Here is a 27219-nt window from a genome sequence, read left to right on the forward strand (position 1 = left end):
ATGAGACTGGGACGGGCACAGAGAAGGAAGGACAATATCTTCATTCAGGTGAAAAGCGGACACCACCTTCGGAAGGAAATCCGGAGCCGGGCGGAGAACCACCTTGTCCTGGTGAAAAACCAAGAGGGGTTCTACGCAAGAAAGTGCCGCCAATTCAGACACACGCCGAAGAGACGTGATGGCAACGAGGAAAAAAACTTTGCAAGACAACAAGCGAAGGGAAACCCTGCGCAAAGGCTCGAAAGGAGAAGATTGGAGAGCCGTCAGCACAACATTAAGATCCCAAGATGGAACGGGAGCGCGATACGAGGGAGCATAGTGAGCAACCCCCTGAAGAAAAGTCTTAACTGGACCGAGCGGAGCCAGAGGTCGCTGAAAAAGGATCGAAAGCGCTGAGATCTGACCCTTTAGGGTACTGAGACCTAAACCCAAGTCCAGACCAGACTGCAAGAAGGATAAAATCGTGGGGAGAGAAAACCAAAGGGGATGAACATCTAAGGTCTCGCAGAAATTCAAATAGGCCCGCCAGGTTCGGTAATAAATCCTGGACGAAGCCGGTTTACGCGCACGAATCATGGTACGGACCACGTCAGCAGAAAACCCCCGCCGCGTTAGGACCGCGGTTTCAATAGCCACGCCGCTAAACGTAGCGACCCTAAATGCTGGTGGAAGATCGGCCCTTGAGAGAGGAGGTCTTCTCTTAGAGGCAGAGGCAAGGGGGCGTCTGCCAGGAGCAACATAAGGTCGGCGTACCAAGGACGACGAGGCCAATCCGGGGCTATTAGGATCGCAGGCGTGCCCTCCGCCGCGATCTTCCGAAGGACTCGTGGAAGAAGAGGCAGGGGCGGAAAAACGTAGAGGAGAGAGAACTTCGTCCAGGGAAGGACGAGCGCGTCCGCGCCGTAAGCGTCCGGATCCTTGGTTCTGGCCATGAAGGTGGGAAGCTTGTGGTTGAATCTGGAGGCCATGAGATCCACGTCCGGACGACCCCAACGGAGGCAAAGAGACTCGAAGACGTCGGGGTGCAGAGACCACTCGCCCGGGTCGATCGTCGTCCGGCTGAGGAAATCCGCCGCCCAATTGTCCACCCCCGGGATGTAAATGGCCGAAACATGAATTTCCGCCCAGCGAAGGATTAGAGACACCTCCCTCATCGCCGCCGCGCTGCGAGTGCCCCCCTGATGATTTATGTATGCCACAGCCGTGGCATTGTCCGATTGGACACGAATAGGGTGACCCTGAAGCAGCGAAGTCCAATGCCGGAGTGAAAGGAGAACCGCCCTCAGCTCCAGAACGTTGATCGGCAGTTTGGACTCCGATGGAGACCAAGTGCCTTGTACGGACCGAGGAGGAAACACCCCCCTCCAACCCCGCAGACTGGCATCGGTGGTAATCACCAACCAAGTTATCGGCAGGAAGGACTTCCCTTGGAGAGGGGTCCATAACCACCAGAGGAGAGAGGAGCGAACCTGGGGGGGGGGGGGGGGAGGGGGAAGTGCTTATCCAGACTTTCCTGGGACTTGTCCCATGCGGACAGAATGGCAGTCTGAAAGGTGCGGGAGTGATACTGCGCGTAGGGGATAGCTTCGAAACAGGACACCATCTGTCCCAAGACCCGCATGCTGAACCGGAAGGAAGGATGGCGGTGGTTCAGAAGGCTCCGAACCGACCGATGAAGGAGCTGGCGCTTCTCTGACGGAAGCCGAACCTCCGCTGCATCTGTATCCAGCAGCATCCCCAGAAAGATCAGTTGCCTGGATGGAACAAGAGCGGATTTGGGAAGATTGATAATCCAACCAAACCGGCGTAAGGTTTGTAGCGAGAGGTCCACACTGGCGGATGTCAGTGACAGAGAGGGTGCCTTGATAAGGAGATCGTCCAAATATGGAAGAAGAAAAACTCCCCTGGAACGAAGTAAGGCGAGGACAGGGGCAAGGACCTTTGTGAAAACGCGAGGGGCCGTCACCAGCCCGAAGGGGAGAGCAACGAACTGGTAGTGGTCGGACCCCACTGCAAAGCGCAGAAAGCACTGATGACACCGAGCGATTGGAATATGAAGGTAGGCGTCCTGGATGTCGATAGAGGCCAGGAACTCCCCTTTTTCCAGAGAGGCCACCACCGACCTGAGAGACTCCATCCGGAATCGCTGAAGACGAAGGAAACGGTTTAACCGTTTTAGATCCAGAATGGGACGAACCGAGCCTTCTTTTTTGGGGACCACAAAAAGGTTCGAATAGAACCCCTTGAATCTTTCTTCCATGGGAACCGGAGCGATGACCCCTTTGTCCAGAAGGGTGCGAGTGGCAGTAAAGAAATCGGCCGCCCCTTGGGGATCCCAGGGAACCCGGGAGCGAAAGAACCGAACTGGGGGGAGGGACGTAAACTCGAGTTTGTACCCGGAAGACACAACTTCGAGAGCCCAGGCGTCGGAGACGTGCGCCTGCCAGAAGTCCCTGAAGAGGAAGAGACGTCCCCCCACCCGGGTGGGTGGGGGCGCACCTTCAGGTAGTGTTCTGCTTGGTCGCGGGAGGGCGAGCAGGCTGTGACTTGCGCCAGGAGGGCTGGGTCCGAAAAAAAGGTTTCTTACGTCTGTCTTGGACAGAGTTAGGGGATGGACCTGAAGAGGTGCGAGGTGCGGGAGCCCTGCGGGAAGACCTGAAGCGAGAAAAAGTGGGACGGCCTCGAGTGGTGGTCCTAGTCCTAGATTGAGGAAGATGCGTACTCTTCCCCCCCGTGGCTTCGGATATGATTTCATCCAAGCGGGTCCCGAACAATCGAGAACCAGTAAAGGGAAGGCCAGTAAGAGACCGCTTTGACGTGGAGTCCGCCGTCCAAACCTTTAACCAAAGCTCCCTCCTGGCCGAAACGGCCAGGGCAGACGAACGGGCTATGAGAGCCCCCGCATCAAGGGATGCCTCACAGACAAATTTGCCGGCTTGAACGATAAGTTGGGCTAGAGCACGGAGGTCCTGAATAGGGACGTCGGATTCAAGCTCCTGATCCAGCTGAGAAGCCCACTCTGAAACCGCTTTTCCAGCCCAAGCGGAAGCAAAGACCGGCCGGAGGGCGGAACCGGAGGCTGCAAAGATACCTTTGGTAATGGCCTCTATACGGCGATCCTCAGTGGATTGTAAGGAAGAGCCATCAGCAACGGGAATAGCCGTGCTTTTTGCCAAACGGGCCACCGGGGGGGTCGACTTTGGGTGGTGACGCCCAGTTTGTAATGCAATCCGCCGGGAATGGATAACAGATATCCAACTTCTTAGGCGGGGTAAAACGGGCATCAGGGCGGGCCCAGGCCTTGGAAACCACCGACGAGAAGTCAGTGTGGAGGGGAAAAACTGCAGACGTCTGTTTTTGGCGAAAAAAGGAAACACTGGTTTTTTCAGAATTAGGAGGATCATCGTGAATCTTAAAGGTATCACGAATATTGTTAATAAGGTGGCCCACAGCAGAAGCCAGTTTTAAAGGCAAGGCCGAGTCCATATCACAATCTGAATCAACTAGTTCCCCTTCAGAGGGCATATCCTGTATCGAGGAAGGGCCCGACTGAGAGCGCACCCTTGGGGGTGATACTGAAGCATCCGAGGATGATAGGCGCTCCGCCCTAGACTGCTTCTGGGGTTGACGGGCTCTGGAGGTGTCGCCTGGAGAGAGGGACTCAGACGGGTCAGCTAAGATAGCGGACCCGGAGGGCCCAGCAGGGGAAATATCCGGCTGCGATAAGGGCAATACCTCTGCAAGGCGGCCCACAACGTTAGAGAGGCTGACCACAGCCTGGGAAAGGGATCTAGCCCAGTCAGGGGGATCCAAGAGGCCAGGGGGTGACACAACAGATGGCGGACCCTGTAATGGGGCTTTGCAAGCCGAGCAATGCGGGTCAGGCTGCCCTTGAGGAAGGGGCGCCTTACATGCGGTGCAGGTGTGATACCAAGGACCGGCCGGCGCTGAGGGGTCAGACATGTTGGCTGAAGTAATATAAAAGCGTCCAGGCCAGAGGGCTGCAGAGCTAGAAGGGGTCAACAGTCCTACCAGGTCACAGTGGGAGCGGACGGCAACAGCAGCGACAACAGCAGCAGCGGCAACACCTGAGGTAAAAACGATCAGTCCTGAGAGCAGGCTGGCACGAAGAGGAGGCGGGGCCAGCGAGGAGCGGGAAGAAAGACGTCCGCCCCCCCGACTGAATGTCTAACATGTACAGGAGAAGCGGAACGAAGCTCCGCCCCCCGCTGGAACTTTCGCGCGCGATTCAAACAAATATGCCGCCGAGAAAATATTGCCCCCCGACCACCTCCTTATACACCGGCGGCGAATGACACACCGGTAGCCGGCAAGAGAAGTCAGCCGGCAGCTGAATACCGCGGCAGCACTGGCCGAGATAACAAAAGGCGGCCCCACATGGCCGCAGCACCTGAGGTAAACTTGTGCAGTAAACCCTCCCCCACGAGCACCGCTCCGTCCTGCTCCACACACAAATGGGGGGAAGCCGACAGTAAGCCTTTTAATGTGACAAGGCTAGGCAGAGGGAACACAGAAGTTAGAACCCTAACAGAGGGGGGGGGGGGGGGGGGGGAGGAACGGCTGCATAGCCACCTCACCAGTCGACGTTTTCACCCTCAGTCCATCCAGCAGGGACGCCCCTTCAGCCACTGGCACCGAAGTGGCAGGAAGCTGGAGAGGGGCTTGCAGGCGGGCGACCCTTGCGCTGGCGGGATGCAGGGGAGCAGGGCTGCCCTGGTCCTCCTTTTCTTCTGTGGGGGAGGCAACAGTGCGGATAGCCGGCACTGGCGCAGCTCAACCCCGGGAAAACAGAGAGGTCTTTGCGACTCTGTTGTCCCTGTTGAAAAATGGAAAAAAGTTGAAAATAATAAAAAAGAGAAAAAAATAAAATCTTTAGCAAAGACAGCTCTGCAGTGCAGAGAGTGTCTTGCCTCCTTGACACTAAGCAAAAAACTGGTAGTCGCTCGCTCCAGGCTGAGGGTATAGCTGCTGGAGGAGGGGCTTAACAGTCTTTCACTTAGTGTCACGCCTCCTATGGAGATGAGCTATACCCAAGGTTTCCTGTGTCCCCCAAGGAATTAGGCGAGAAAACAATTTAGGTACAGAAATTACATGTATGATAGGATTTATTAATAAAATACAATAATCAAGAGTACACCGAAGGACCCACATGGAAACAAGCTGTAACTATTTAGCCACCTCCTCCTTTACTTATATGGCCAAAAACTGGTGATCTCATAAAGTAGAAAAAAACACACACACAAAGTCCTCTAAAGGGGTAGTCTCAGTACAGTAAGTAATTTATCATGTAGAGAAAGTTAATACAAGGCACTTACTAATGTATTGTTATTATCCATATTGCTTCCTTTGCTGGCTGGATTCATTTTTCTATCACATTATACACTGCTCGTTTCCATGGTTACAGACCACCCGGCAATCCATCAGTGGTGGTCGTGCATCCACAATATAGGAAAAAGCACCAGCCTATGTGTGATCATTCGCCCGCCCTCTCATTTCCAAGATGGCAGAGCGGTTAGCAGAGTATCAGCACATTGCTGACACTCTGCTTGAAACGGTTGACATCTGTGCTGGCACAGATGTCAGCCGTTTAACCCCTTCCATGCCGTGGTCCGTAGGGACCGCTGTATGGAAGGGGTTAACAGGTAGGGAGCTCCCGCCCTCTCCCATCGGGGGCTGCTGTGCCGTTTCAGCCCGATTCTTGACGGGATCACAGAGGGAGGGGGGGCCTCCTCCCTCCCCATCACCTGCTGCGCTAAAAAAATTATCCCCTACATGAGACAATCGCCCAAAAAGTAAAAAAAAATATGGCTCTCAGACTATGGAGACAAACATTTTTTTTTTCTAAAATGCTGTTATTGCGTTAAAGTAAAATAAATTTTTAAAAAAACCACTATACACATTAGGCATAGTCGCATCCGTAAAAACCTGCTCTATAAAAATAACACATGACCTAACCCCTCAGTTGAACACAGCAAAATAATTATAAATAAGGTGTCAAAAGCCATTTTGGTCACCTTACATCACAAAAAGTGTAATAGCAAGAAACCAAAATGTCATATGCACCCCAAGATGGTGCCAATCAAAGACCTCTCATCTTGCAAAAAATGAGCCCCTACATAAGACAGTCGCCCAAAAAATAAAAAAATACGGCTTTAAGAATGTGAAGACACTAAAAAATAAAAAAAAACTTTTTTTTCAAAAATGCTTTATTATGTAGAACTGAAACAAAAAACCCCAAAAAGTGGTCATATTTTGTTTTGTGACGTCCGCAACAACCTGCTCTATATAAATAGCACACGATCTAAAGCCACTTTCACACTAGCGTTCGGGGTTCCGCTTATGAGCTCTGTTTGAAGGCTCTCACAAGCAGCCCCGAACGCATCCGTACTGCCCTAATGTATTCTGAGTGGATGCGGATCCGCTCAGAATGCATCAGTCTGGCTCCGCTTGGCCTCCATTCCGCTCAGCAGGCGGACATCCGAACGCAGCTTGCAGCGTTCGGGTGTCCGCCTGGCCGTGCGGAGCCAAACGGATCCGTCCAATGTAAGTCAATGGGGACGGATCCGTTTGAAGTTGACACAATATGGTGCAATTTCAAACAGATCCGTCCCCATTGACTTTCAATGTAAAGTCTGGACGGATCTGTCTGACTAACTTTCACACTTAGAATTTTTTCTGAACTATAATGCAGACGGATCCGTTCTGAACGGATCTTAACGTGTGCATTATAGGAGCGGATCCGTCTGTGCAGACACCAGACGGATCTGCTCTGAACGCAAGTGTGAAAGTAGCCTTACCTGTCAGATCAACGATGTAAATAAAAAATAAAAACTGTCCCAAAACAGCTATTTTTTTGCAAATTTTCAATTTTAATCAATTTTTTCAGTAACAAAGCAAGGGTTAACAGCCAAACAAAACTCAATATTTATTGCCCTGATTCTGTAGTTTGCAGAAACACCCCATATGTGGTCGTAAACTGCTGTATAGCCAAATGGCAAGGAATGCCATATGGTTTTTGGAAGGCAGATTTTGCTGGACTGTTTTTTTGACACCATGTCCCATTTGAAGCCCCCCTGATGTACCCCTAGAGTAGAAACTCCAAAAAAGTGACTCCATCTAAGAAACTACACCCCTACACCAAAAATCATATTTACCCTAAAATAGTACCAACTATTGGGCGTGCCTAGAAGCGGCAGCTACCAGAAAGTACACGCCCAACTTGCTGGTAGTGAAGAAATTTGCAAATGATAAAAGTATGATTTTTACCAGAAATTAGCCACAGACAAAGGTAGGACATGTATGATTGCACTCAGCTGACATTAGCAAATGGCTAATGTCAGCTAATGAAAATTGCACAATGGGGGGGGGGGGGGGGGTGACAGAACCCCCTTTAAAGTGAAAATGAGACCGGTCCCTAAGGGGTTAAGGAGGTTCTCTAATAATAGTGACTGTATGAAAAGCAGGTAAAAGTATCCAAAATGGTGAAGCACTGCTAAGATGGTCTTCACACACACAAGAAAAACACCAGATTATAAAATTGCATATAAAACAATCCCTCTTTGGGGTCGGCCCAGGTTTCACTCCTGCTTCAGATGCCCCTGGCACCGTTTTATATGAAATTTTATCATCTGATGTTCCCAATGTATTTGCCAAGAATCTCACATTTACAAAATAAGCGTAGCATTAGAACCAGAATAATTTCTATTTCTATGTACTTTATTTGGTTTGCAGAGTGCTGCTGCATTGTGATGTGCTGACTTACCCCCCTTTTCTTTGCCCCAAATAAAATAAATCTTGTATGTGAATACCATCTTAGCAGCGCTTCACTATTTTGGATACCTTTACAGGTCCGTTGGGATTATTTGATTCCTGAAGGACATTATGTAATCAGAGGATCCTCGGCCTGAGTGCAAAGTGAGCAGCGCAGATCCATTTATTTAACATGGTGATCACAAAGCAATTGGCATCAGCAATGCAAACCTAAATATAATCTTAAACAAAGCAAGCAATGCAACAGCTCACTGCAAATCAAATAAAGTACAAAATTGCATCATAATAGAAATGCTGAACTAATAAGTTAGAGATACTTGGCAAATCGTTTTGTACAAAATTATTTGAGCCCGTCTGCCGCACGTCAAGGCAATCTCTAGTTAGACGGGTTCCTAACACTAAATATACCTTTTATGTGCCATAGCGGCTATCATAAAAGCAGTTACCAGCATGCACGCCGGGCCCACTCCACACCACCCCTGGCGCCACATGGTCACCAAGGACTGCAATGAGAGTCCACACACTATCTCTCTCCTGGTGCCAGATGGCTTCAGTGAGTGGGGGGGAGCAGGCCAAGCTATATACTAACACTAATTAAAATCAACCTGTGGGACAGACGAGCTGGAAGGAGTGCACGACTAAGGAGGCAGCCACACCTCCAGTACAAACTGCAAAGAAAAAGGGGGTCAGTCAGCACATCCCAAAGCGCAGGGGCACGTTGCTATGGCTGAGAACAAGACTGTTAAACAAAACAATCAATGCAACAGCTCACTGCAAACCAAATAAAGTACAAAATTGCAGTCCTTGGTGACCATGTGGCGCCAGGGGTGGTGTGGAGTGGGCCCGGCGTACATGCTGGTAACTGCTTTCCCTGGATATAATGGAGGCCATTTTGGCACCGAAAATTACGGAAATTCAGGCGGATCCAGCATGTAAGTGGAACCTGCACTTTCTGAATTATATGATAGCCGCTATGGCACATAACAGGTATATTTAGTGTTAGGAACCCGTCTAACTAGAGATTGCCTTGGCGTTCGGCAGACGGGCTCAAATAATTTTGTACAAAACGATTTGCCAAGTATCTCTAACTTATTAGTTCAGCATTTGCTATTATGATGCAATTTTGTACTTTATTTGATTTGCAGTGAGCTGTTGCATTGCTTGTTTTGTTTAACAGTCTTGTTCTCAGCCATAGCAACGTGCCCCTGCGCTTTGGGATGTGCTGACTGACCCCCTTTTTCTTTGCAGTAAATATAATTATGCACCTTATAAAAAATATATGGATGCCAGTCGTAATGTCTACTTCCAGGCATAATGCCCTTTACGATGATGGGGCATTAAAGCATATCATCCCTGGAAAGAAACATATTGCAGATGGCATCTATACAATTAGGTGCGCAAAAATATTTAGGTTTCAATAGCAAACAGGTGTCGATGCCAATTGCGGTTAGGAAATTACAAGTTTTATAGGTCATCAATATGAGATTGGGGGAGGGCTGTCACACCTGGCACCCCAACTCACCAGCTGTTAGCAGCAGCCGCCGGTGAAAGTAAACAGTGTACAGAGCTTGGATACTGCAGCTCAGCTTCCATTCACTTCAATAGGAGCACTAGCTGCAGTACCTAAGAATGGCCACTGTACGGAGCTGTGGCGCTCTGGCTCTGTACACCGTTTTGGCCCCAAACCTGCAGCTAATAGCTGGTGGGTTAAGGTGTCAGACCGCCAAGGATCTTATATTTATGACCTAGTCTATGGATAGGATATTAAGTATGCTGGTATTGGAAAACTCCATGAAAACCGTAAACCATCTAAGGCTACTTTCACACTCGCGTGTGGTGCGGATCCGTCATGGATCTGCACAAATGCATCCGTTCAGATAATACAACCGCCTGCATCCGTTCAGAACGGATCCGTTTGTATTATCTTTAACATAGCCAAAACGGATCCGTCTTGAACACCATTGAAAGTCAATGGGGGACGGATCCATTTTCTATTGTGCCAGATTGTGTCAGTGAAAACTGATCTGTCCCCATTGACTTACATTGTGTGCCAGGACGGATCCATTTGCCTCAGTTTCCTCCGTTTCGTCAGACGGACACCAAGACGCTGCAAGCAGCGTTTTGGTGACAGCCTCTAAAGTGGAATGGAGACTGATCGGAGGCAAACTGATGCATTCTGAGCGGATCCTTTTCCATTCAGAACGCATTAGAATGCAAACTGATCTGTTTTGGACCGCTTGTGAGAGCCCTGAACGGATCTCACAAACGGAAACCAAAACGCCAGTGTGAAAGTAGCCTAAGGCCTCTTTCACACGACCGTATGGCTTTTTCATTGTTTTGCAGTCCATTTTAAACAGATCCGTTCCGTTTTTTTGTTTCCATTGTGTTTCCGTTCCGTTTTTCTGTATGGCATATACAGTAATTACATAGAAAAAATTGGGCTGGGCATAACATTTTCAATAGATCGTTCCGTTTTTGTGGAACGGATACGGAAGACATACGGATGCATTTCCGTATGTTTTTTTTGTGGAACCCATTGACTTGAATGGAGCCACGGAACGAGATTTGCGGGCAATAATAGGACATGTTCTATCTTTGAACGGAAAAACTGAAACTGAATGGATACGGAGTACATTCCGTTTTTTTTTATTTTTTGCGGAACCATTGAAATTAACCACCTCCCGTCCGCCCATAGGATTATAAACGTCCGGGAGGTGGTTCTCTATTTCTGAATGGACGTTCCAGAACGTCCGTTCAGAAAATGCAGCTGCACGCTAATCGTGCAGCTGCTGATCGGGTTGCCCGCTGTCAGTGACAGCAGGGCAACCCTAAGAGAAGGCAGGGACAGTGCCCAGGTGTCCCTGCCTTCTGGATCGCTGCATACACAGCACTGCGCTCACCGAGCGCTGTGTATGCAGAGCAGGAAGCGCTATGCGCTTCCTGTTCCGGCCCGGCGGTCATGTGACCGCCGGGATCGGAGAGTGCAGGAGCTGTGTGAGGTCTTTCACAGACCTCGATCAGCCCTGCACTGAGGCTGCACAGCGCTGTACAGCCTCTCTGGGGGGTGCATTTCTCCTGTAACTGGGGCTACTATGTCAGCCCCAGTTACAGGAGAAATCAACAGTGGAAAAAAAAAGAAAAAGTGAAACAAATGTCCCCCAGGGGTCTTGTATGACCTTATGGGGGACGAAAAGTGTAAAATAAAAAAAATAAAATAAAAAAAGGTTTCACATGTAAAAAAATAAATTCCCCAAGGAATAAAAAAAAAAAATGTTAATAGAAAAAGTAAAATAGACATATTTGGTATTGCCGCGTCCGTAAAAACCAGCTCTATAAAAATATCACATGACCTAACCCCTCGGGTGAACACCGTAAAAAAAAAAAAAAAGTCAAAACAAGCAATTTTTGTCACCTTACATCACAAAAAGTGCAACACCAAGTGATCAAAAATGCGCATGTCCCACAAAATGGTACCAATAAAACCTTCCCCTCATCCCGCAAAAAATTAGCCCCTACATAAGAAAATCTCAAAAAATAAAAATAACTATAGCTCTCAGAACATGGACACATTAAAACATTTTTTTTGTTTCAAAAATGCTATTGTGTAAAACTTTAATAAAGAAAAAGTATACATATTAGGTATCGCCACGTCAGTAACAATCTGCTCTATGAAAATGTCACTTGACTGAACCCCTCAGGTGAACGCTGTAAAAATAAATAGAAACTGTGCTAAAACAACCAATTTTTTGGTCACCTTGCCCCATAAAGTGTTATAATGAATGATCAAAAAATCATATGTACCCAAATATAGTAGCAATAAAACTGGCACCTTATCCCCTAGTTTCCAAAATGGGATCACTTCTTGGGAGTTTCTACTGTAAGGGTGCATCAGGGGGCTTCAAATGGGACATGGCATCTAAAAACCATGTGGAGTTCCTTTTCTTCTGCGCCCTGCCATGTGCCCTGCCGTGTGCCCATACAGCAGTTTATGACCACATGTGGGGTGTTTCTGTAAACCGCAGAATCTGGGTAATAAATATTGAGTTTTGTTTGGCTGTTAACCATCGATGTGTTAAAGAAAAAATTGGATTAAAATGGAGAATCTGCCAAAAAAGTGAAATTTAAAAATTTGAGCTTTATTTTCCTTTAATTCTTGTGGAACGCCTAAAGGGTTAACAAAGTTTGTAAAATCGTTTTTTTTTTAGTAACTTGAGGGGTGTAGTTTCTACAATGGGGTCATTTATGGGGGTATCCACTATGTAGGCCCCACAAAGTGACTTCAGACCTGAACTGGTCCTTAAAAAGTGGGTTTTGGCAATTTTCTTAAAAATTTGAAGAATTGCTTCTAAACTTCTAAGCCTTCTAATCGTCCTAAAAAATAAAATGACATTTCCAAAATGATGCCAACAAAGTAGACATATGGGGAATGTTAAGTAATAAATATTTTATGAGGTATCACTTTGTTTTAAAAGCAGAGACATTGAAATTTAGAAAATTGCGAATTTTTAAAAATTTTTGGTAAATTTGGGATTTTTTCATAAATAAAGGTGAAATATATTGACTCAAATTTATGACTGTCATGAAGTACAATGTGTCACAAGAAAACAATCTTTGAATGACTTTGATAAGTAAAGGCGTTCCAAAGTTATTACCACATAAAGTGAGATATGTCAGTTTTGCAAAATTAGGCCTGGTCAGGAAGGGGGCAAATGGCCCAGATGGCAGGTGGTTAAAGGGCTTCTACCACCAGAAATACTGTTATGAAGCTGACTGACATTAGTGATGCGCTAATGTCAGCACTACATAACTGTGTTTCTAACATTTGTCCCTGCAGCAGTTTTTGTAAAATAAGCACTTTTATAATATGCCAATGAGCCTCTAGGTGCTACGTGGGCGTAAAACGCTTTATCCCGCCCCGCTCCTCTTGATTGATGTCACTGCTCCCTGCATCGCAGACGAAATCCGGCGCCTGCGCCGTTCACTTCTGTATTCGGCACAGGCGCAGTAAGTGAAGGCTGCTCTCCTGATGCCGGCTTCCTCACTGTGACGTAGTCAGCGCAGGCGCAGTGAGGAATTCAGCACCAGGAGCACATCATTCACTCACTGCACCAAATACAGAAGTAAACGGCGCAGGATTTCATCTGTGATGCAGGGAACAGTGACATCAAGAGGAGCGGGGCGGGCAGAACAGGGGACCTGGGCGGGATAAAGCGTGGACGGAGCCTCTAGGTGCTGATTTTACGCCCACATAGCACCTAGAGGCTCATTATCATATAATAAAAGTGCTTATTTTACAAAAACAGCTGCAGGGACAAATGTTAGAAACACCATGTTATGTAGTGCTGACATTGGCGCATCGCTAATGTCAGTCAGCTACATAAAAGTATTTCTGGTGGTAGAAACCCTTTAATGGTTTCGTATACAGACCGCAAAAAACAGCCCGTAAACAAGGGGAAAAAAAACTGTCGTGTGAAAGAGGCCTAAGTAACACTGCATAAGAAAAAAATAATAATGTACGGGATAGTTTTTACATGGGACTCCCCAGAATATTCTTAAAGCAGTAGTCTCACTTCAGCAAATGGCATTTATCATGTAGATAGTTAATACAAGGCACTTACTAATGCTGGTATCAGCAACCTTCGGCACTGCAGCTGTGGTAACACTACAACTCCCAGCATGCACACTTGCTTGTCTGTTTTCAAAACTCCCATAGAAGTGAATGGAACATTCTGGGAGATGTAGTTTTACAACAGCTGGAGTGCCAGAGGTTGCTGACCCCTGTACTAATGTATTGATTGTCCATATTGCCTCCTTTGCTGGCTCGATTCACTCTTTCATCACATTATTAGGATGAACGAGCACTGGCCTATGTGCACTCCCAGCCACCAGAGAGGCTGGCGCTTTTCCCCTATAGTGTGCAAGCATGACCACTGCTGCTGGGTGGTCGTAAACCTTGGAAACAAGCAGTGTATAATGTGATAAAAAAGTGAATTAAGCCAGCAAAGGAGGCAATATGGACAACAACAATACATTAGTAAGTGAAGTGCCTTGTATTAACTTTCTCTACATGATAAATGCCATCTGCTGAAGTGAGACAACCCCTTTACGATCAGCTCTAAAAGTACCTGCAATGTGTTATGTTTGAGTCTCAAGAAAAGAAGTGAATAAAATGTAACACACATCTGTTCCACGCAGCTGCTTAAATCGCCCTCTTCCTCCATAACTTTTACCTCCATTTCCTCCTCTGAATCAGAAGGTTCAGTGCACACCGCCAGAGACAGTCTCTTCTCCTTGTCAGCTGTCATTGCTTCATCTGCCATTTTCATTGATCTTACTATCTCGGATCTGGTGCTGAAAAACATCCCTCCCTTTTGGGCATCTGGGGCTGTTGAACCTAAAATCGAAAATAAAAAAAAAACATTCAGAACACAGCTTGATAACACTCATAACACACACACACTAAAGGCCCCTTTACACCGCTAGATTTATCAGATGATTGTCGGGAAGGAACACTTCCTTCCCGACAATCGCTTGCTCGTCAGTGGAGGAAACTGCTGCACTTACATGCAGCGATCTCCTCCACAGCATGGGGAGGAGCGATCATCATGCCATTGCTCATCTCCATACAGAATCATCTGCAGAGCATGTTTAGACAACACAATCTTCACATCAACGATCGTATTACCAGACGATCAAGTGCTTTGCTCGTTCATCAGGTAATCGGGGGCACCTTTACAAAGGAGGATTATCACTAACAAGCGTTCCTACGAACACATCTTATTTAATTGTCTGGCCGATTCTTGGCCAGTGTAAAGGGATCTTAAGAGTAAAGTCCAAGTTGACAAAGCCCTGGGATCCCTTACCAGCCATTGTGCAACCAGTCTCGTTAGAAATTAATAGGAGTTAAGTAAAACAGCAGAGTGGTTACATCACACAGTTTTAGATGTCTCAATGTAATTGTACAGTGAGTGGATGTGCAATTATAGCCAACTCTGATCCCCAGCCATCAGGTTTTCCATCTAATGGTCAGATTGTGAACATCTTTAAAAGGGGTTGTCCACTTTATTTATACTGATGACTTATCCTCAGGATGACACTGTCGGGGGTCCGATTCCCTGCACCCCGGTCGATCAGCCGTTTGAAGAGAAAGCTGCACTCCGTGTAAGCACTGCCTTTTCTTCATGGTTTACCTGCCTGCTGCCGCAACCACAGCGGTGAGCAGTGTAATTACACATACCCCATCCCAATAACGTCTATGGGATGGCTCCTTCCTACACACTTGAATACTACAGAGCCGTCCCATTGAAGTGAATGGGACAGCTTCTTGTAATTACAGCTTCTCACCGCTGCGGTTGTGATGGCGAGCAGGTAAACAATGAAGAGAAGGCAGCGCTCGCATAGAGTGCCGCCTTCTCTTTAAACAGCTGCTCAGCAGGGGTGCCGGACCCCCGCTGATCTGATACAGGTTACCTAAATCAGTCATGAAATGCATACCTGAATAACTCTTTATATACTTTGCTCCCACCCATCCTCTGGTCACAGGTTCATCAAAGAACTGCACATGAACATGGAGGGACTTCCCTTTTCCTCTCAGATGCGTGTCTTCTCCGGGATGGTTGTACACCAAGGAGGGCCACCATGGGTGACCTGGCATCTTGGCCCAAACCAGGTCTCCAGGTGTAAAATCGCAGACAACGCTGGAAAGAAAAATAATGAAGTTTCATTTGAGTCATGAATGCAACAAAATTGGAAGAAAGTAACTTCTATAACGGAGGCATTGAGCACATTAAGCTTTATTCTTTTACACGGATAGATTTATAAACACAGGCTTGAATTATGTAAATGTCCAATTACTATCAGTCACGGGAAAAATAATAAAACTACAAAAGTTCAGGATCCGTCACATGATGGGCACCAACAGCGTCTGAGGGACCCTACTGACCAATAAGATCCAATCAGTTTCCATCATTTTTCCCGAAAAAGACAGGGCAGCATAGTTTTTTTTTTTTTTTAAAGAAATCTGAAACGGAGGCTGCAACACAGATTTTGCATATTAAAAGGGGGTTCTCTGCTCTGGAAAGCTTTTTTGTTAGACAGGTCCCCCCCAAAGAGAACAGATCATAGAGTAACAATCTATGGAAGAACCTGGCTGCAAGTGTTCAGAAATCAAGGAGGGAAGTAATAAAAAACAAAAAGATGTGTCAGATACTCCAGGGGTAGCAGACAAGGAATTTGAAACGGGGGACCAAGACGCACCCCCATCAACGTAGAATTCCTTTATTCTGTATTTGATAGACAAGCCATTTCAGTAAACAAACCCTCCTGACAGCAGTCTGCTGGATCAATTGTATGACGGACACCACTGCCACCGTTCTGGGTCCGCATCCGTTCCGCAGTTCATTTCAATGGGGCTGCAAAAGATGCGAGCAGCACACCGTGTGTTGTCTGCATCCGTAGTTCAGTTCCGCGGCCCTGCAAAAAACAGAGCATGTACTATTCTTGTCCGCAATTGCAGAGAAGAATAGGCATTTCTATCATAGGGCCGCCCAGGTGCAGTGGAAGTGCAAAATGTGGAACGCAAAACACATACGGAAGTGTGAATGGACCCTTATGGCTACTGCAATCTCTCTTGCTCATACAGATTCATTGTTTTTGTGGAGCAGATCCCTGTTGACACTGCACAGTCTGCTGCCCAAAAACAGCGATTTTGGCATCTGCCTAAAGAATTATTCCACTGGAGTAAGGAGAGTTTAAGGTGATCGGCCCGATAATAGTCCAGGGCAAAACGACCTTTAGGCCCCTTTCACACGGGCGAGTATTCCGCGCGGATGCGATGCGCGAGTTGAACGCATTGCACCCGCACTGAATACCGACCCATTCATTTCTATGGGGCTGTTCACATGAGCAGTGATTTTCACGCATCACTTGTGCGTTGTGTGAAAATCGCAGCATGCTCTATATTCTGCGTTTTTCACGCAACGCAGGCCCCATAGAAGTAAATGGGGTTGCGTGAAAATCGCAAGCATCCGCAAGCAAGTGCGGATGCAGTGCGATTTTCATGCACGGTTACTAGGAGACGATTGGGATGGAGACCTGATCATTATTATTTTCCCTTATAACATGGTTATAAGGGAAAATAATAGCATTCTGAATACAGAATGCATAGTAAACTAGCGCTGGAGGGGTTTAAAAAAAAAAAAAAGAATTTAACTCACCTTAGTCCACTTGATCGCGATGCCGGCATCTCCTTCTGTCTCCTTTACTGAACAGGACCTGTGGTGAGCATTCATTACAGGTCAAGGACCTGTGGTGACGTCACTCCGGTCATCACATGATCCATCACCATGGTAAAAGATCATGTGATGACCGGAGTGACGTCACCACAGGTCCTTGACCTGTAATGAATGCTCACCACAGGTCCTGTTCAGTAAAGGAGACAGAAGGAGATGCCGGGCATCACGATCAAGTGGACTAAAGTGAGTTTAATTATTTTTTTTATTTTTTTTGTTCCCGTAACGCACCCGCACATTTTCCCGCAACGCCCGTGTGAAAGAGGCCTTAATCTCTCATTTCTGATGGAAAGAACTGCACTGTAGCAAATCTGGAGAGACTACCAACGAAAGCAGTGTGAACAGGGCCTTAATCAATTCCTAAGTATTTGTTCAGGCCTCATTGACGTCTAATGAGAAATCTCTATGGGGTTGTCAGAACTAGCAGAGTGCTCAGTTAGGCCGCCTCTCCATTCATCCTACAACGGGGCTACGACAGCCGCCTCTGCGGACAGGACGCCGGTGCCAGGAGCCCAGTCATATAGATAGAAGTGGGTCCTAGAGAAGAAACCGTCATCTTTCAGAATCTATGATAGAGGTGTACTCCTTTAACCCCTTAAGGACCGGGGGATTTACCATTGTTGCATTTTTTACTCCCCGCCTTCCCATAGCCCTAACTTTTTAATTTTTCCATTCACATAGCCTTATGAGGGCTTATTTTTGGGGGGACAAGTTGTACTTTCTAATGGAACAATTTACGGTTGCATACCATGTAGTAGGAAGCGGAAACAAAAAGTTCCAAATGGGGTAGAATTGGGGAAAACGCAAATCTGATCAAGGTTTTTTTTTTTAATTATTGGGTAGTTGAAGTTACGCCATTTGCCATATGCCATTAATATTGTTATATTTTAATTGTATTGGCATTTTCGCACGTGGCGATGCCCACGATGTTTATTTTTTTATTGGTTAAGTATTTTAATTTTAAGGAAAGGGGGTGATTTGAACTTTAGGTTTTTTATTTTTTATCATATTTATAAAAACTTTTTTTTTTTATTAGATTGCCCATTGTGTTCATTGATGGCTATATAGACATCATTGAACACTTCATTTGTACTACATCAGGCATGTTCAACCTGCGGGCCTCCAGCTGTTGTAAAACTACAACTCCCACAATGCCTTGCTGTAGGCTGACAGCTGTAGGCTGTTCAGGCATGCTGGGAGTTGTAGTTTTGCAACAATCTAGTGGCCTGTATTGGTATATTCATGAAATAGGCACTGAAGCCTGCTTGAGGCTTCGGGCTATTTCAGTAATGTAACAGGTTCCCCGATCAGTCGGGGAACGCTGTTACCGGAGTGGAAGAGGGCGACTTCTGCTTCCTGTCATATCATATGCCGTGGTCACATTTGACCATGGCATCTGAAGGGTAAAATGTATGCGATCAGCCTTATGGCTGATCGCATACATGCGCCACGGGTCTCTGCTATTTAAAATAGCAGAAACCAGGTGGCTATGGCACCCGCTGCACATGCAAGCAGGCGCCATGTTTAAGGACCGGACCTCCACCTGCACCTGCACAGATTGAATCTATCCAATCAGTGCTGCCATTTTCAGACTGTGCAGGAACACCCCCCCCAACTGGTTACCTCCCCTCTGTATCCTTACTGAAGGCTAATAGCAATTCATTCATAACGTCTACTGCAAATAATAAAAGGAATGGCACATCATAGAGCCATAAGAATAGATGCTCCTGAATTGTTATTACATGGGGAAGGCATGAAGCTATTAAAACAGGCATGTCAGGAGAGGAGACAGGTCTTCTCTAAGTTAGGGTTCGGTGACACCGGTCCCAGCCAGGATCCCAAGGAAATGAATGGGGTCGCAGCACGAGTCACCCTTTGTGCCACACCTGCGACCCATAATTACACCCAGGCAGCCCCCCAGATTTGAGCATTGGAGCAGTTTATTCTCCGATGCTCTCCCTTGCCTTGCGCAGGATCGCACAGGACAAAGGCTTTTTTATTTACTATAACACTGCCAGGCAGAAGCTTCCGCCAAGCAGTGTGTTCGGTGACGTCACCGGCTCTGATGGGTGGGCTTTAGCACTGCCCTAGCCGTTTTACAGGCTAGGGCAGCACTAAAGCCCGCCCATCAGTACCAGTGACGTCACCAGAAGCCTCCACCTGGCAGCCTGAAGGAGAGCCCGGTACGTTACCGGAACTCCACAAAATGCCTTTGCACTGCGATTCAGCGCAGGGCAAAGGAGAGCATGAACTGCTCCGATGCTCAAGTCAGGAGGACTGCTTGGATGAAATTCTGGGTATGTCCGGGTTCAGCTCTGAACCCGGACAACCGCTTAGTGACCAGCCTGTTTTGGCCTTACTTATCGTCGCGTTCCAAGAGCTATAACTTTTTTATTTTTCTGTCTATATAGCTTTATGAGGGCTTGTTTTTTTGCGGGACAATTTGTAGTTTTTAAAGGCGCCATTTTGGGGTACATATAGCTTTCTGATTAACTTTTATTAACTCTTTCTGGGAGGGAGATGGGAAAACAGCAATACTGCCACAGCATTTTTTACATTATAAATTTTACGGCGTTCATTTTTTGGTATAAATATAATCTCTTTTCTCTGGGTCAGTACGATTACAGTGATACCAAATACATCTTTTTTTATGTTTTGCTACTTTTGTAATAAAACACCTTTTTAAAAAAAAAAAAATCTTTAAATGGAGTTGTGTAAGGGCTTGATTTTGGGGGGACGACTTGTATTTTTCATTGGTATCATTTTGGAGTAAATGGCGCTTTTTGATCGCTTGTTATTACGTTTTTTCGATGGCAACTAAGAATAATTTAGCAATTCTGTCTTTTTTTAAGGCGTTCACCGTAGGGGATAATTTACATGATATTTATGTAGTCCGGGTCGTTACGGAGGCGGCAATACCAAACAAATGGGGAAGATTGCTGGAAATAACTGAAGGCTGGTCTGGGGCCTACATCAGACCCCTGCCAGCCTTCACACACATTGGCATCCCGCGATCACATTTGCGTGGTGCCGATGGGAGACAGAGGGAGTCCACTCCCTCGGTCAGCAGTTTATATACCGCGGGCGATACGTAAAGTGTTAAATTGCCTGGATCGGCACTCCTGCCGGTCCGGGCTGTTAGAGCAGGGCCGCGGCTCATGTGAGAAGCCCATTAGTGACCGCCGTAAAAAGGCATATGGGTGGTCACTAAGGGGTTAAGGGCCGCAGCACATGCCCCTGCGATCCTGACGCCATACCCTTAAAGAGCACTCATCACCTCTCCGGACACATCTGGTTTAGTAGCTACTTGTTTCCCCCACGTTATAATTGAGGCATCTATTCTTATGACCATAATGTGCAATTCCTTTATTCTTCCGTAGTTATGAATAAATTGGTAGCAGTCAGCAATGAAGGTACAGATGGGTGTTACCAGTTCTGTGTGTGCCCTGCACAGTCTGAGGGCTGCTGGCGTCAGACTGTGCAGGGACACCCCCCTCAACAGTCTGGACCCTGGCTCTCTATGGCAGACTGCTGGCAGTTCATTCATAACTTCTAGTGGGATTAACCACTTAAGGACCAAAGGTTTATACCCCCCTAGTGACCAGGCCCTTTTTTACAAATCGGCACTCCACAACTTTAGCGGTTTATTGCTCGGTCATGCAACTTACCACCCAAATGAATTTTACCTCCTTTTCTTCTCACTAATAGAGCTTTCATTTGGTGGTATTTCATTGCTGCTGACATTTTAACTTTTTTTTGTTATTATTCGAAATTTACCGATTTTTTTTGCAAAAAAATGACATTTTTCAGTTGTAAAATTTTGCAAAAAAAAAAAACGACATCCATATATAAAATTTTCTCTAAATTTATTGTTCTACATGTCTTTGATAAAAAAAAAAAATGGTTTGGGTAAAAGTTATAGCGTTTACAAACTATGGTACAAAAATGTGAATTTCCGCTTTTTGAAGCAGCTCTGACTTTCTGAGCACCTGTCATGTTTCCTGAGGTTCTACAATGGCCAGACAGTACAAACACCCCACAAATGACCCCATTTCGGAAAGTAGACACCCTAAGGTATTCGCTGATGGGCATAGTGAGTTCATAGAACTTTTTATTTTTTGTCACAAGTTAGCGGAAAATGATGATTTTTTTTTTTTTCCTTACAAAGTCTCATATTCCACTAACTTGTGACAAAAAATAAAAACTTCCATGAACTCACTATGCCCATCACGAAATACCTTGGGGTGTCTTCTTTCCAAAATGGGGTCACTTGTGGGGTAGTTATACTGCCCTGGCATTCTAGGGGCCCTTATGTGTGGTAAGTAGTTTGAAATCAAAATCTGTAAAAAATGGCTGGTGAAATCCGAAAGGTGCTCTTTGGAATGTGGGCCCCTTTGCCCACCTAGGCTGCAAAAAAGTGTCACATCTGGTATCGCCGTACTCAGGAGAAGTTGGGCAATGTGTTTTGGGGTGTCTTTTTACATATACCCATGCTGGGTGAGAGAAATATGTCGGCAAAAGACAACTTTTCCCATTTTTTTATACAAAGTTGGCATTTGACCAAGATATTTCTCTCACCCAGCATGGGTATATGTAAAAAGACACCCCAAAACACATTGCCCAACTTCTCCTGAGTACGGCGATACCAGATGTGACACTTTTTTGCAGCCTAGATGCGCAAAGGGCACATTCCTTTTAGGAGGGCATTTTTAGACATTTGGATCCCAGACTACTTCTCACGCTTTAGGGCCCCTAAAATGCCAGGGCAGTATAAATACCCCACATGTGACCCCATTTTGGAAAGAAAACACCCCAAGGTATTCAATGAGGGGCATGGAGAGTTCATAGAAATTTTTTTTTTTTTGCCACAAGTTAGCGGAAATTGATTTTTTTTTGTTTTTTCTCACAAAGTCTCCCTTTCCGCTAACATGGGACAAAAATTTCAATCTTTCATGGACTCAATATGCCCCTCAGCGAATACCTTGGGGTGTCTTCTTTCCGAAATGGGGTCACATGTGGGGTATTTATACTGCCCTGGCATTTTAGGGGCCCTAAAGCCTGAGAAGAAGTCAGGAATATAAATGTCTATAAATTTTTACGCATTTGGATTCCGTGAGGGGTATGGTGAGTTCATGTGATATTTTATTTTTTGACACAAGTTAGTGGAATATGAGACTTTGTAAGAAAAAAAATAAAGAAAAAATTTCCGCTAACTTGTGCCCAAAAAAATGTCTGAATGGAGCCTTACAGGGGGGTGATCAATGACATGGGGGTGATCAGGGAGTCTATATGGGGTGATCACCCCCCTGTAAGGCTCCATTCAGACGTCCGTATGTGTTTTGCGGATCCGATCCATATATCAGTGGATCCGTAAAAATCATACGGACGTCTGAATGGAGCCTTACAAGGGGGTGATAAATGACGGGGGGGGAATCAGGGAGTCTATATGGGGTGATCAGGGGTGAATAAGGGGTTAATAAGTGACAGGGGGGGGGGGGTGTAGTGTAGTGTGGTGCTACATATTACTGAGCTACCTGTGTCCCCTGGTGGTCGATCCAAGCAAAAGGGACCACCAGAGGACCAGGTAGCAGGTATATTAGACGCTGTTATCAAAACAGCGTCTAATATACCTGTTAGGGGTTATAAAAAAATCGCACCTCCAGCCTGCCAGCGAACGATCGCCGCTGGCAGGCTGGAGATCCACTCGCTTACCTTCATCTCGGCTCACGCGAGATGACGCCAATCGGCGTTAGTGTAGCCTGGGAGAGCCGCCGCGATGACGCCTTTCAGCGTTAGCGTAGCGGCAAGAGGTTAACATAGGCGACGATACTGCCTGACGAAATGCAACAACACAAGTGTGAAAGTAGCCCAACTCTGACAACCCCTTTAATAGTCTATTTATACGTTTAGGCACACTAACCCTGACAACCCCATTAACAAAACATTAGAAAGTATTGGTTGTCATGAACAACAAGCACAGGGTTATTAAAAAGGTTTTCTGATCGGTGGGGCTCGTGTCATCAGTATCAAAATGTCAGGAAACCCCTTTAAAGTTGCAGGAGAGCAGAGGTGCATGTAATCAGCAGTCAGTGAATAGAAACCCTGCGTGGTCCTGCCAATAGTGCACCCCTGTCTGTCCAGCACATGCTATCTGCTTCTAGGAAAGCTGGGTGACTGCTGCACATGGCCATCATCCACTACAATACCACATCACTGCAGGTAACACTGGGGAGCCAGGAACAAGACACCCAGCTTTCCCAGAAACAGATACAAAGAAAGCCATTACTTGATATTCTACCATAGAGCTGAGGAAAACTACAAGTCCCAGCATGCTCGGGCGCACAGAGTGTAGTTATCAGCAATCTCCAGACTAATACACCAACACAGCTGCCCGCGAGTCTGCTGGGCGTTGTAGTTCCTTAATAACCGCATCAATGTAGTTGCCCGGCGGCGGTACCTCGGCGTGGCAGCTCTGGGGGTCTTCCCTCCATGCTTCGGGGGCCCCGCTGACTCTTTGGGAGAAGAGTTTGACTTGTGGCTGGTGAAGGAGGGCACGTCCGCCTCTGTGGGGGAGCCGCTCTTTTTGGCGGTGGTTTTGCTGGTGGTCCCGGGAGGGGACTTGGTGAAGAAGCTGAAGAGAGTGCTCTGCTTGGACATGGCGCCGCTCAGCCCACTCCCAGCATCAGCAAGCAACGCGGGACACAGAGGTGGCGGGAAAATCTTTCTCCGAGGGAGAAACGTCACGCACCGGAAGTACTGAGCGCCGACGCAGCCAATCGGCGAACGAGACAGCAGAAGGGGGCGGGGACGCAGAGAGAGCACGTGTGGAGCCCCGGCTGTTGTCATGGTGACCGGGCTGCTTGTTGTTAAAGTAAAATCTATGGGAAATGCCTAGCGGGAGTCACGTGACCTGCAGCCTCGCGTTTTATCTTACGCATGAAGCCGTAAAAAGTGTGGTGAGGGGCGGATTCTGTATTTCTGGAGCCCTAAGAAAAGTTATGTATGGGGGCCCACTCTAAGCTCCACCCCCAGGGCGCCACTAAGCCCTGGCCTATTACATCGCCGGACTGTAGGGTACTTCTGCTGCTCCACAGCTTGGATGGGCCCCTATTCTAGCTGAATGGATGCAGGGCCGGACTGGGGATAAAAAAACCAGCCCTGGAAAAAGTTGCACACCAGCCCCAAAGCATTGCGTCATTATTTACTTGTTTATAATAGGAGAAAGCATTAATTTTAAAACACATGTGTAAACACGAATATGAACTTTGCCCCACGATAGCTCTTTTGTAGAACCCCCATAAAAACTTACAGTTACTTGACTTGGCCCTTGGAGATCTCGGACACCAGTTCAACACTTGGCCGGGGGCTCGGCGGAGCTGATGTTGTGCTTTATCCTAATGAGAAAGATTTCATAATAAGGATTGGGAGAAAGGGCAGAGGGATAGCAGAGCAGGGAGAGGCTGGTGCTGCTACTAGGGGGTCATACCATGGGGGAGTAATAAAGCCCACCATATTGCCCCCCCCAGTAGTAATAATTCTCCTTATAATATGCAAAACATACCCCCTTGTAATGCCCCCAGTTGAGCTAATGTTCCCATAATGTGCCAATATAAAATACCCCTTCTCAGTGCCCCCGTAGATGACCCCATAGTGCTCCCCCCTTCCCCATAGTACCCACCATAATGTGTCCCAGTATAAAATGCCCCTATACAGAGCCCCCCATATAAAATATCTTCTTTTTAGCCTCAATAGATGCCCCTATAGTGCCCCCCAATAATCTGCAGTAAGATGTGCCCCCATAGATGCCCCCAATCATGTGCCAGTAATAAGAGCCCCCCCACCATCATGTGCCAGTAGCCAGAGCCCCCCCATATCATGTGTCAGTAGCCAGAGCCCCCCATATCATGTGCCAGTAGCCAGTGCCCCCAATCATGTGCCAGAAATAAGAGCCCCCCCCACCATCATGTGCCAGTAGCCAGAGCCCCCCATATCATGTGCCATTAGCCAGAGCCCCCCCATATCATGTGCCAGTAGCCAGAGTCCTCCCATATCATGTGCCAGTAGCCAGAGCCCCCCATTATCATGTGCCAGTAGCCAGAGCGCCCCCATTATCATGTGCCAGTAGCCAGAGTGCCCCCATATCATGTGCCAGTAGCCCCCCCATATCATGTGCCAGTAGCCCCCCTTATCATGTGCCAGTAGCCCCCCTTATGTGCCAATAGCCCCCTTATGTGCCAGTACCCCCCCTTATGGGCCAGTAGCCCCCCTTATGGGCCAGTAGCCCCCCTTACCATGTGCCAGTAGCCCCCCTTATGTGCCAATAGCCCCCTTATGTGCCAGTAGTCCCCCTTATGTGCCAGTAGCCCCCTTATGTGCCAGTAGTCCCCCTTATGTGCCAGTAGCCCCCTTATGTGCCAGTAGCCCGCCTTATGGGCCAGTAGCCCCCCTTATCATGTGCCAGTAGCCCCCCTTATCTGCCAGTAGCCCCCCTTATCATGTGCCAGTAGCGCCCCTTATCATGTGCCAGAGCCCCCCCACCATCATGTGCCAGTTGCCAGAGCCCCCCATATCATGTGCCAGTAGCCCCCCTTATGTGCCAATAGCCCCCTTATGGGCCAGTAGCCCCCCTTATCATGTGCCAGCCCAGTAGTCCCCCCTTATCATGTGCCAGCCCAGTAGTCCCCCCTTATCATGTGCCAGCCCAGTAGTCCCCCCTTATCATGTGCCAGCCCAGTAGCCCCCCTTATGTGCCAGCCCAGCCCAGTAGTCCCCCTTATCATATGCCAGCCCAGTAGCCCCTCTTATCATGTGCCAGCCCAGCCCAGTAGTCTCCCCTTATGTGCCAGCCCAGTAGCCCCCCTTATCATGTGCCAGCCCAGCCCAGTAGTCCCCCATTATCATGTGCCAGCCCAGTAGCCCCCCTTATGTGCCAGCCCAGCCCAGTAGTCCCCCCTTATGTGCCAGCCCAGTAGCCCCCCTTATGTGCCAGCCCAGTAGCCCCCCTTATCATGTGCCAGCCCAGCCCAGTAGTCCCCCCATTATCATGTGCCAGCCCAGTATTGTACCTATATAAAAAAAAAGAAAAAGAAAACACTTATACTTACCTCCAGCGATGTGATGCGATGCAGGCCGCCTCTTCCGTCTGTGTCCCTCGCTATACGGCTCAGGCGACGCGATGACGTCATCGCGCCGCCTGCACTGGCCTCTGATAGGCTGCCAGCACTAGGCCGGCAGCCTATCAGAGGAACAGGAGGGGACACACCTCTCCCTCCTCTGCCACGGCACAGGCATCTGTATTGCCGTCCTGAGGACGGCAATACAGATGACTATGGAGATGAGCGCTTCCACAATGGAGGCGCTCATCTCCTGCTCTGCCCTGCCGCCGGCCGCGGCCGCCCCCACTTGTCACCAGGGCAGCGGCCTTGCGGCACTCAGGCTTGCCGGCCTACCGGGAAATTTCCGTCCCAGAATGGATGCACAGACAGTATGTTTTTTTTAATGCACACGACTGTATGTATTTTACGGTCCCCACACACACAAAAAAAAAAAATGGGTTACAATCTTGTCCTTGTCTGCAAAACGAACAAGAATAGGACATGTTCTATATTTTTTGCAGAACGGTCATGCGGACATATGGACACGGAATGCACACTGAGTCATTTCCGGTTTTTTTAAGCCCCATTGAAATGAATGGTTACACATACAAACCTGTAAAAAAAAAAAAAAACGGAAAGGAAACAGGAGAAAAATACCTTTATGTGCATAAGCCCAATGCGGGCTGCCATCTTTAGTAAGGTAGACTCACCCGTCCGGCGATGCACAGGTAAGCCCTTACCTGTGCCGGGAGCCGGTCTGAAATCAAATGCGGTCACTGGGAGCAGGCAGTTCCGAGAACAGCCGCCGGGGGCCTTCATCGGGCTGTTCTCGGAACTGCCTGCTCCCGGTGACTGCATTTGATTTCAGACCGGCTCCCGACACAGGCACAGGTAAGGGCTTACCTGTGCATCGCCGGACGGGTGTGTCTACCTTACTAAAGATGGTTGCCCGTATGTGTTCGCTGGCGAACACTGTGAACTGACCATCACTGCACGGGTGGCCGCTCCATTCATTTTTTATGGGAGTACTGGGGATAGCCGAG

General features: G+C 47.6%; 1 protein-coding gene across 1 annotated transcript in view; it reads right to left on the reverse strand.

Moving 5' to 3' along the window:
* The window catches only part of MSH6 (mutS homolog 6), a 56586-nt gene extending 32776 nt beyond the window's left edge, over window positions 1–23810 (reverse strand). The window contains exons 1-3 of the mRNA XM_040430304.1: window positions 23539–23810; window positions 15286–15488; window positions 14022–14185 (exon numbers count right to left, since the gene is read on the reverse strand). Of these exons, the coding sequence (XP_040286238.1) occupies window positions 14022–14185; window positions 15286–15488; window positions 23539–23738 (567 nt within the window). The 5' untranslated portion in view covers window positions 23739–23810. The remainder of the gene's footprint in view (window positions 1–14021; window positions 14186–15285; window positions 15489–23538) is intronic.
* Window positions 23811–27219: the final 3409 nt, after the last annotated feature.

The sequence above is a fragment of the Bufo bufo genome, chromosome 4, assembly GCF_905171765.1.
Source record: "Bufo bufo chromosome 4, aBufBuf1.1, whole genome shotgun sequence".
NCBI classification, from domain to species: domain Eukaryota; kingdom Metazoa; phylum Chordata; class Amphibia; order Anura; family Bufonidae; genus Bufo; species Bufo bufo.